This window comes from Pan paniscus, chromosome 10 (genome assembly GCF_029289425.2).
Source record: "Pan paniscus chromosome 10, NHGRI_mPanPan1-v2.0_pri, whole genome shotgun sequence".
Taxonomy (NCBI): Eukaryota; Metazoa; Chordata; class Mammalia; order Primates; family Hominidae; genus Pan; species Pan paniscus.
The window spans coordinates 68,329,482-68,341,487 of NC_073259.2; the positions used below are offsets into that span (position 1 = coordinate 68,329,482).

The 12,006-nt window shown below is 33.9% G+C and overlaps 1 protein-coding gene across 7 annotated transcripts in view; it reads right to left on the reverse strand.

Moving 5' to 3' along the window:
• The window catches only part of CCDC91 (coiled-coil domain containing 91), a 388,370-nt gene that overhangs the window by 92,034 nt on the left and 284,330 nt on the right, over positions 1 to 12,006 (reverse strand). For all 7 annotated transcript variants that reach the window (XM_055095798.2, XM_063593136.1, XM_055095799.2 and 4 more), the window contains one exon: positions 4,110 to 4,223. In XM_055095798.2, coding sequence (XP_054951773.1) covers positions 4,110 to 4,223 — 114 coding nt within the window. The remainder of the gene's footprint in view (positions 1 to 4,109; positions 4,224 to 12,006) is intronic.

The window sequence follows — 12,006 nt, forward strand, 5'->3', positions numbered from 1 at the left end:
TGTCCTAAGATGTTTAGACCAGACGAATACTAGGTATTTTTAAAGTTTAGTGACATCTCTATTGATTTCACACATAAAAATTGGTAAATAGCATTTAAAATTAAAATTTTCTCAGAATTCTAACTTTAATTCTAGTATAATTCTGAGTATAATTTTACTACTCAACAGGAATGGATAACTGATTAAGTACTTAATTTCAGATACACAGAAAGAGCTATGTAACCTCATACAGCAATTTGTAAATCCATTGTGTTTTATATTGTTAGATAATCCATAAGGTATTTCAAAAATTAAGCATTTTGAATTTTTAATTCTGTGTTTTTCTGCCTTTTAAAAGCAAAAGACTAAAAAAAAGATGTAGGGGAAAAGTCTTCATTTCAAACTTTTAATGAATTTGGTAAAAGTATGATGATGTCTAATGAAAGACTACTAGGACAAAGGACAAAAAAGGTAGGACCTAATACAACAGTAGACTTCTTCCTTCAAAGATTTTCAAAAACTTCAAGAACAGAAGATTACTTCACAAACTGAAATTCAAGCTCAGTTGGAAACAAGGTCTATCAGGCTTTTAAGTTGTCTAATGTTGAAAATCTCAAGTTGACTCTTTAGTTTAAAAAAAAAAACCTGGAGAAGGGAAAGGAAAATTTTTGTTCTGGAAATGTGTTCTCTGATGTAAATAGAAATCCATCTTCCAAAGGAAGAAGTAGATGTGAGTTGCCCTAATTCAGTCTTTTGGAAACAGACAAGAAGATTATGAATTTGCTAAAAAACTTTTGTTTTTCCTAAGTATTAGTTTATAAGCTCTGAGATATCTTTTTTGTGTATGAAAATTTTCCAAACCCCAAGATATTCATAAAAATTAACTCAAAATAGTGAAATATGTTTTTGGAAAAGAAGAATATAGAGAATCTCAATTTTTTAAAATTTACATAATAAAGAGGTCTAGTAATTAGTAATTAGTTCCATTTCAGATCATTTATTGACTTTCTTTTTTATAGCTTTTCTGTTTGGAAAGATACAAACATTCAAATATTAAAAATATGCCACAGCATGTATTATTAATAAAAGTTTAAAATCCCAAAGTGGAAGTAATAAATTTCCTACAAGTGTACTGATTAAATCAGTTTTAATCTTCTGTGAATTAGTAACAGAAGAGAAATAAAATTTTAGAATTCACACTGTAAATTCAGAGGAAATAGAACACCAAACACTATTCTAAAGAGCACACTTTTTAATTAGCAACAATAATGCTGCTAGTTATTTCTACTTTCTGTAAATAATGTGGTAAAGATGATAAGCATAACACATATTTATTGAGTCCTTACTGTAGCTGCTATTTTATTACATGTATTAATTCATAACAACTCTGCAAGGTAGGTATTAGATTTATTCTCCTTAATACATAAGGAAACAAGCAAAGAGAAGTAGAACTTCAGTGCAAATGAAAGCTAATGTCATGGTTTCTTGGCTGTTATTTTAATAATGTCTCTACATGTGGTAACTGATTTACTGACTAATACAAGTGAATACTAGGCCTTCAGTATGATTTGCAAGAACACACAGACTAAATGCCAGAGTTCATTGTCAGCTCTTTTCAAAGTTAATTTGCTTCATGTGGGGAACAGATATCTCTTAAAAAGGCATTTCTTATTCTTATTATAGGCACTTCTTATGGTAGCCACATAACTCCCTTTGATAAAAAAGTAACATTATCTTTAAAATTCTTTTAAGAAAAATCATCCATCTCAACCAAAGAAATGTTAGTCTAAAATAATCTTATGAATGAGTTTGCTTTGTTATATAATTTCTCATTCAGATTTAGAGCTCAAATAAAGATTGGCCATATACTATTAAGACACTAAAAATGTGGAAACAACTAAATATCCATTGACAGAGGAATGGATAAAAAATGTGGTATATATGTACAACAAAATACCATTCAGCTTTAAAAATGAAGGAAATTCTGCAATACAGAACAGCATGGATGATCCTTGAGGGCATTATGCTAAGTGAAATAAGCCAGTCACAGAAAGACACATACTGCATGGTTTCACTTATATAGAGTATCTAAACTAGTCACATTCATAGAATCAGAGTGGACTGGTGGATACCAGGGGATTGGGTTAGAGAGAAACAGGAAATACCCAAACAGTGGCATAAAGTTTCGGTCAAGCAAGATGAGTAAGTTCTAAAGCTCTGCTGTACAACATTCTACATCTATAGTCAATGATAAAGTATTATAGACTTAAAATTTTAAGAGGAAGAACTCATGTTAAGTGTTCTTACTAACATAAAATAAACAATTTTAAAAAGAGATGATAAAAAAGCAAATACCCACAAGAAGTCTTTGAATTTATTTGATACTTAAGTTCTTTCACAATTGCAATCCCTGTATGCATATAAAATGTACCTATAATTCCTTTGCTGCATGATTACTTTTGAACAAGATTATTTAAAATAAACTCTTTGTAGGTACATATGGAAATAGGAGTTTTCTGAGAACATAATACTCCTTTGAAAAGACAATGGACTCTTTGGCCCAGAATTTTCCCCTTAGAAGGTTAGGCATCTATCAGGAATTTGTTTGAGTGAAAATGCTTTTAAAAACACTCTAAGGTAAACTGTACAAAGATTTAATCCAATATAAAATGTTTCTGTGAGTGGTTAATTTATCTGGAAAGACTACTTAGGAAGTTTTTACTCTGGTGACAAATTCTCCTCTGTTGAAACCTAACTGTAGCCATCAAGAGATGGGGATTTTCTTTGTATCATACCAAATTTGACTTCAAGTTAACAGCACTGGATGGCTGGGCACAGTGGCTCATGCCTGTATTCCCGGCACTTTGGGAGGCTGAGGTGGGTGGATCACTTGAGGTCAGGAGTTCAAGACCAGCCTGGACAACATGGTGAAACCCCATCTCTACTAAAAATAAAAAATAAAAAAATTAGCTGGGCATGGTGGCAGGCGCCTGTAATTTCAGCTACTCAGGAGGCTGGGGCAGAAGAATTGCTTGAATCCGGGAGGCAGAGGTTACAGTGAGCGGAGATTGCGCCACTGCACTCCAGCCTGGGCAACAGAGCAAGCCTCTGTCTCAAAAAAAAACAAAAAAAAAAGTATAGGACTAAAGTAGTGTCATGAGCTTTTAGTGCACGTCTTGAACTGCCAACTGCAGGATAATATCTTATCGCATATTTTCTATTTATCTTGCCATTTTGACCACCAATTAAGTTTAGCTATTGTGTCAAATTTCCTCATACACACTGTTTATGTGTGTTTTGTTACATTATGTAATGCAATATATGTTTGCAATATATTATATATTTGCACAAATACTTAAATATATTTATATAATATGTAACATACACTAAACATATAAAACATCCTAAAACACTGCATGTGAAAAATTTTATTATATATTTTATTATATATATTTATTACAGAGAAGATTACAGTAAACATCTAATCTTAAAGAGTTTCTTATTTTGTGTATTGCTTAGAGGACTGAAGATTTATTGAAATGACAACAAATCAAGTTAGATCCATTATTTTCAGCTACTCTTCAGACTAACATTAATAAAACCACATTGTATGAAAATGCTATTTTTTTCAAAGCTTTAATATGCATCCTAAATTCTTACAAGCATATTCTGAGTTATGGTTTTGAAATGGCACTATGGCAGAAGAGCCTGAATTTACTAACTGTAATTATGTCCATTAGAACTACAGTGGTGTTAATACAGTCAGAAAGCTTAAATGATGCATACACATGTCTGTAAATATTATAAGAAATTAACAAATGTATGGCAAAAGACTAAAAATGTAGAACTGTCTATTATCTTTGTAAGTAAAGCTAAATTGGAAATGATATAGGTTATTTCTAGGAGTCTACCAACAAATTATTCACTGTTGTTTTTGCTGACAGATGGGATTTATGTTTATAGACATAACTATCAGAATACATAATTATATCAGAAAATATCCTTAGATGAAGATCCGTAAGTTAGATGACACAGGACATTTTAAATATTTTACAATTTCATGTTATTGTATGGAAGTCACTGATTCAGTTTATTGAAGCACAAATTAAAACTCTTCAGGAGATACTTACCCTTTTCTGTTCTTTTATATACTCTATCAATTCATCTCTTGTTCTTTTCACTGCCTCTTCCACAGCCTTTTCACTTCGTTTCTGCTCTTCTATTATTGCTGCCTTAACAGTTTCCTGTTTGTGGGAGAAGGCAAAACAGTCAGGGAGGTGAGCACTATGACATATCTGTGTCCATTTCATATAAACTAAACATCCTCTTCAGCGGGTTTCAGCTCATTCTATTCAAAGTGTACCTTTACATAGGAATAAGAACTTACAGAATCTTTTGGGATCTGTTAGAGAGTTCACAGAACTCCCTTTCCTAAACTGAATGAAAGGAAAGGAACGGAATATGCCATTTATTGCAGGGAGTGCCTGACAGACTCCAATGGCTTCCTTACCAACCTTTCATTTGATGTTTACATGATTCATTGCCTTCCTGTATTTTGCACTATCCACATAAGACTTCCAACTTGTGTTTATTCTTCCAAGAACACTCTAATGCTCTAGCTGTTTTATTCATGTTTAATTTTGCCATCACACAATAATCAAGTGTGGTCTGAGTGGTAAGATTTACAGCTAGTTTGGTCCTCTTGCCAGGTTAAGATGTTGTGAGCTGGACACCATAAGTAAGAGGTAAAAATTCCACCCAGTGTGCTAGTATTTGAAATGAGAGATCTAGGGAGGGAAATGGTACTCTCCGTTTATTGAAATAGTAATCAGGTAGCTAAGAGATTTCAGAATTGCAAATACAGAAAGCAAACTAAAATTCTGTAAAACTACACTTCTTAGGAAGTCATGATATTTTCTGCTACAATAGTGTATCATGAAATGGAATGAATGCCACGAAGCAAAATCTTTTCATTCCCATCTATAGGTACCACCCTTTTTTATTGGACATCAAGGCAATCAATTGGAAAATGGCTTGAGTTTCTCAGAATATTTGCTTCAGTTTTGATTCTTGGAGGTTCTTCACTTTGTGGACTGTATGTATGACTTTGCTTAGTTTTCCCCAATTAATTTTAGATATTTATATGTAACTCAGAAAATATACAACAATATAAAGGATTCTCTATTTCAAATCTATTTACTGTAAAAAATGGAAACGTGGAAAAATACAAACACAAAGAAAGACACACACATATATACTTGGATATACAGAAGATGGGATAAACTGTACATACTATTTTCTAAACTCTAGCATTTTTTACTTATATCTTGGACATTTTCTGAAGACATTACATATTCTTCTATAATATGATTTCTATTATATTATAGGGTTGCATAATAATTTATTTTACCAATTTTTAATCATGGGTATTTTGGTCACTTTAAATAAAATACAGCAGTGACAAACATCCACATATGTATCTTTGTGCTACAATGCAGATATTTACTTTGGACCAATTCAAAAAGTGGAATCATTTTTGGCCAAAGGATTTAAACTCAATGTATCTTTCGACATTTTGTACAAATTTCTTCTTACAAGAAGCCCATAGGAATGGCTAGTTTCTTGCATCCTTGATAACATTTATTTTCATCAGTTTTTAGAATCTTTGCTTACTTGGGGAGAATGACATCTAATTTTACCCTGTACTCTTAAAAGATTACCAAGTGATGTTGAGCATTTAATTTAGAAAAATATTGGCAATACACATTTTCTCTTGTCATTTGCTTGATCATATCATCTATCACTTTAATATTGGTATACTTATTTTTTATTCCCTTCCTTATAAAATTAACTGAAAATTCTGAAAGTCTTTGAAAAATTTTACTATTTTATTTTCAATCACTGAGTACATTAAATGTTAGTTCCATTGATAGAGTACAAAGTTGTTTCCATAATTATTTCAAAAGATTAAAGTTGAAAAACTACAGCAATTTATAAAAGAAAAACATAAGAATAAAACTATTCAGCATCTGCTTTTATAATTCTTATAGACTTCACACTTGCAAATTTAGAATTTGAAGTTATTCAAATTTAGAAAGGTAAAAATATTACATACATACTAAGCTCTCTGAAATACAACATGTTAATACTTCTGTAGTGAAGAATATGAATATTCACATTATATGAGTAAATTAAAAGTATAAATAGCTTCACATTAGTTCAAGTCAGGTTTTGCTAACAGGTGAGTTACAAAAATCCTTAGTTTTCAGGGCTTTTGAAATTTTACAACTGCAGATAAAAAACTCTCATAAGAAACATATTAACTAAAAGCAAAAGCATCAATTTAAATAAATGGGCTATAACCAGAAAAACATGAAGAGTTAGTGAAAGTTATTCAGTTAACACTTTTGAGGGAGCTGAGTGTTTATATTATTAATACCTTCTCAGTTGAAATTTTTGAGGCTCTACCATTCCTTGTTTTTGAGCTGGCAAAAGACCATTTACAGTACAAAATTTCGCTTGATTCTATCCTCCCCAGTTGGGAGTTAAGTGACAGTCAAGGCTGTGAAGCTCATCCTTAAAAACTGCTCATGTATAAATTATTCCTTTGAATGTTATATAAAAGTAAAGTTTAAGCCTTCTACTTTCTAATCAGGCCCAATTCTGAATTAGTAAGAACTGATTAATAAATTTTGTTTGCATGTATGCAAGTGGTATGTGAATATCTGCTTGCATGTTTTGTTGGTTCCATAAATTAAATATATCATTCCTGGGAGTCATGAGAATTAATCTAAAATAAAACATAGCTTGCAAGGAATGAAGAGTTGCCACCAATAAGTACATTCAAACAGGAAATTCTGAAAAGTATTTTCCAAAATATTTTGGTGATCACACCACCACTGAACATGGTATATTCTTTAAGGAAGGGTTTCTCAACCTTGGAACTACTGACAATCCTTTGCTGTAAGGGAGCATCCTGTGTGTAAGCAGCATACTGAGTATCTACCCACTAGATGGCTTCCAGTTGAGAAACACTATCCTAAGGTGAATAGTTTGGAATGAAAGGTACTCAATTGCACATATGTTATGCTGTATTTGTGAAAATACATCAGTCATATTGGAATGTTTTTATCTAAAAATATATGCAGAAACATCCTATCCAAATGATTATCTAACTAGTGTTCAAATGTGGAGAAAGTTCCATACACTATTTTTTAAAAATAAATGACTGGAATCAGTTTTTATACTGTTATGATTAAATAGGTCATGTTGAATGTCATTCAGGGCTAAAAACTTATATGATATTTTACATAAGATGTTATAATTTCTCTCTATTGCTTAAAAGTATAGTTATGCTTTAGCATCCATTAAATCTACTATACATTTCAGTAATCACAGGATCATGAACAAGTGAAATGCCTGTGGTTGTCTGCCCTTTATCAGGGCAATTTTGTTAAGGACTGTAAACATAGCTCAGTTATTTACAGAAAACAAGTATCACCAACTAACTGAATTCTGGTCTGTGGGTTGTAAACCATAGTACTATGTGGTTGTTTAATTTTCTGGGGAAATTTTGTGTTTTACTTATTTTTTGTTTCTACACAAAATACATGCATATTATCTAATTATGTATTATTCTAAAAGTTACATGTGGATGTAGAAATGCACCTTAGAAAATGAGTGATAAACTAGAGGTGCAAAGATGAGATACACATGTTATGCTGGGTTCTAGTTTGTGGTTGGTAGCAAACTCTGTTCATACATTCATTTGTCAAATATGTCCTAAATACCTATTTTGTGTAAAAAATAGTCCCAAATACTGAAAGCTATATTTGTCTATCTCTTGATGAGTTTCTAATTTATTTGTGAAAATAAAATATAAATGCACAGAAACTGAAATAACCATACACTAAAAGAGATCTTAAAGGACGTTGTGGTTAATGAGTGGTGGTAATACTAGTTTGAGTTATAAGGAAGGAGATATCACAATGTCTACAATGGTCAGAGAAAACCTTAAAAAAATAGGTGAGCTCTGACTTGAGGTTTAATAGGTGTTTCATGTGTGGAAAGAAGATGAAGACTGAGGGATCTGTGTAAGTAGCTCATGTTGAATGTTATTTAGGAATAATAGTTTATATGACATTGGGTATAAGAGTGCAAAAATAGAACCTGAGTATATGTTTCAGGCTTCTGGCTACAGATGAAGGCTCTCTTGGGAAAAGTGGAAAGAAAGAAAGGCTGGGACCAGGTAGTGGGGACCCTGAAGGCTTAAGGCCGATGTCAGCAACCCAAGATGTAAAGAGCTACCAATAATAGCATGGAGATTGGTTGCTCTTCTTGCCACTTATATAGTCTTTACGAGTCAACAAACACAGTCTTTATTAATCTCATACATAGTCATCCTTGCCTCACCCCATATGATATATCAAAAGTAAATAGGCTAGCTCATTAGCACAACATCTTCAAAAGTTGCTAACTCTTAAACATTGGTCTAAACAAAGAAAAGGATAGACACATTTTCATTTCCTTCCTATATGGGCAAAGTATTACTCACATAGTATGATCCTATGTCCACAGCCAACAACTCTGATCTAGGGTATATATGCCAGAAATTTGTATCTGTGTTTGTAATCCCAACATACAAACATAACAGTTTCATTTATTTTTTTTTATATATTTTTATTATACTTTAAGTTCTAGGGTACAGGTGCACAACGTGCAGGTTTGTTACATATGTATACATGTGCCATGTTGGTGTGCTGCACCCATTAACTCATCATTTACATTAGGTATATCTCCTAATGCTATCCCTCCCCTCTCCCCTACCCCGCAACAGGCCCCAGTGTGTGATGATCCCCATCATGTGTCCAAATGTTCTCATTGTTCAATTCCTACCTATGAGTGAGAACATGGAGGTGTTTGGTTTTCTGTCCTTGTGAGAGTTTACTCAGAATGATGGTTAACAGCTTCATCCATGTCCCTACAAAGGACATGAACTCTTCCTTTTTTATGGCTGCATAGTATTCCATGGTGTACATATGTCACATTTTCTTAATCGTATCTATCATTGATGGACATTTGGGTTGGTTCCAAGTCTTTGCTATTGTGAATAGTGCCACAATAAACATACATGTGCATGTGTCTTTATAGCAGCATGATTTACAATCCTTTAGGTATATACCCAGTAATGGGATGGCTGGGTCAAATGCTATTTCTAGTTCTAGATCCTCGAGGAATCGCCACACTGTCTTCCACGATGGTTGAACTAATTTACAGTCTCACCAACAGTGTAAAAGTGTTCCTATTTCTCCACATCCTCTCCAGCACCTGTTGTTTCCCGATATTTTAATGAATGTCATTCTAAATGGTGTGAGATGGTATCTCATTGTGGTTTTGATTTGCATTTCTCTAATGGCCAGTGATGATGAGCATTTTTTCGTGCATCTGTTGGCTGCATAAATGCCTTCTTTTGAGAACTGTCTCTTCATATCCTTTGCCCACTTTTTGATGGGGTTGTTTGATTTTCTCTTGTAAATTTGTTTAAGTTCTTTGTAGATTCTGGATATTAGCCCTTTGTCAGATGAATAGATTGCAAAAATTTCCTCCCATTCTGTAGGTTGCCTGTTCACTCTGATGGTAGTTTCTTTTGCTGTGCAGAAGCTCTTTAGTTTAATTAGATCCCATCTGTCAATTTTGGCTTTTGTCGCCATTGCTTTTGGTGTTTTAAATATGAAGTCCTTGCCCATGCCTATGTCCTGAATGGTATTGCCTAGGTTTTCTTCTAGGGTTTTTATGGTTTTAGGTCTAACGTTTAAGTCTTTAATCCACCTTGAATTAATTTTTGTATAAGGTGTAAGGAAGGGATCCAGTTTCAGCTTTCTACATATGGCTAGCCAGTTTTCCCAGCACCACTTGTTAAACAGGGAATCCTTTCCCCATTTCTTGTCTTTGTCAGGTTTGTCAAAGATCAGATAGTTGTAGATATGCGGCATTATTTCTGAGGGCTCTGTTCTGTTCCATTGGTCTATATCTCTGTTTTGGTACCAGTACCATGCTGTTTTGGTTATTGCAGGCTTGGAGTATAGCTTGAAGTCAGGTAGTGTGATGCCTCCAGCTTTGCTCTTTTGGCTTAGGATTGACTTGGCAATGCGGGCTCTTTTTTGGTTCCATATGAACTTTAAAGTAGTTTCTTCCAATTCTGTGAAGAAAGTCATTGATAGCTTGATGGAGATGGCATTGAATCTATAAATTATCTTGGGCAGTATGGCCATTTTCACGATATTGATTATTCCTATCCATGAGCATGGAATGTTGTTCCATTTGTTTGTATCCTTTTATTTCGTTGAGCAGTGGTTTGTAGTTCTCCTTGAAGAGGTCCTTCACATCCCTTGTAAATTGGATTCCTAGGTATTTTATTCTCTTTGAAGCAATTGTGAATGGGAGTTCACTCATGATTTGGCTCTCTGTTTGTCTGTTATTGGTGTATAAGCGTGCTTGTGATTTTTGCACATTGATTTTGTATCCTGAGACTTTGCTGAAGTTGCTTATCAGCTTAAGGAGATTTGGGGCTAAGACGATGCGGTTTTTTAGATATACAATCATTTCATCTGCAAACAGGGATAATTTGACTTCCTCTTCTCCTAATTGAATACCCTTTCTTTCTTTCTCCTGCCTGATTGCCCCAGCCAGAACTTCCAACACTATGTTCAATAGATGTGGTGAGAGAGGGCATCCCTGTCTTGTGCCAGTTTTCAAATGGAATGCTTCCAGTTTTTGCCCATTCCGTATGATATTGGCTGTGGGTTTGTCATAAATAGCTCTTATTTTGAGATATGTCCCATCAATACCTAATTTATTGAGAGTTTTTAGCATGAAGGGTTGTTGAATTTTGTCAAAGGCCTTTTCTGCATCTATCAAGATAATCATGTGGTTTTGTCTTTGGATCTGTTTATATGCTGGATTACGTTTATTGATTTGCATATGTTGAACCAGCCTTGCATCCCAGGGTTGAAGCCCACTTGATCATGGTGGATAAGCTTTTTGATGTGCTGCTGGATTCTGTTTGCCAGTATTTTATTGAGGACTTTTGCATCCATGTTCATCAGGGATATTGGTCTAAAATTCCTTTTTTTGTTGTGTCTCTGCCAGGCTTTGGTATGAGGATGATGCTGGCCTCATAAAATGAGTTAGGGAGGATTCCCCTTTTCTATTGATTTGGATAGTTTCAGAAGGAATGGTACCAGCTCCTCCTTGTACCTCTGGTAGAATTCGACTGTGAATCTGTCTGGTCCTGGACTTCTTTTGGTTGGTAAGCTATTAATTATTATTGCCTCAATTTCAGAGCCTGTTATTGGTCTACTCAGAGATTCAACTTCTGCCTGGTTTAGTCTTGGGAGGGTGTATGTGTCGAGGAATTTATCCATTTCTTCTAGATTTTCTAGTTTATTTGCATAGAGGTGTTTATAGTATCCTCTGATGGTAGTTTGTATTTCTGTGGGATCGGTGGTGGTATCCCCTTTACATTTTTTATTGTGTCTATTTGATTATTCTCTCTTTTCTTCTTTATTAGTCTTGCTAGTGGTCTATTAATTTTGTTGATCTTTTCAAAAAATAAGCTCCTGGATGCATTGATTTTTTGAAGGGTTTTTTGTGTTTCTATCTCCTTCAGTTTTGCTCTGATCTTAGTTATTTCTTGCCTTCTGCTAGCTTTTGAATGTGTTTGCTCTTGCTTCTCTAGTTCTTTTAATTGTGATGTTAGGGTGCCGATTTTAGATCTTCCCTGCTTTCTCTTGTGGGCATTTAGTGCTATAAATATCCCTCTACACAATGCTTTAAATGTGTCCCAGAGATTCTGGTATGTTGTGCCTTTGTTCTCGCTGGTTTCAAAGAACATCTTTATTTGTGCCTTCATTTCATTACCCATATTCATTCAGGAGCAGGTTGTTCAGTTTCCATGTAGTTGAGCGGTTTTGAATGAGTTTCTTAATCCTGAGTTCTAGTTTGATTGCACTGTGGTCTGAGAGACAG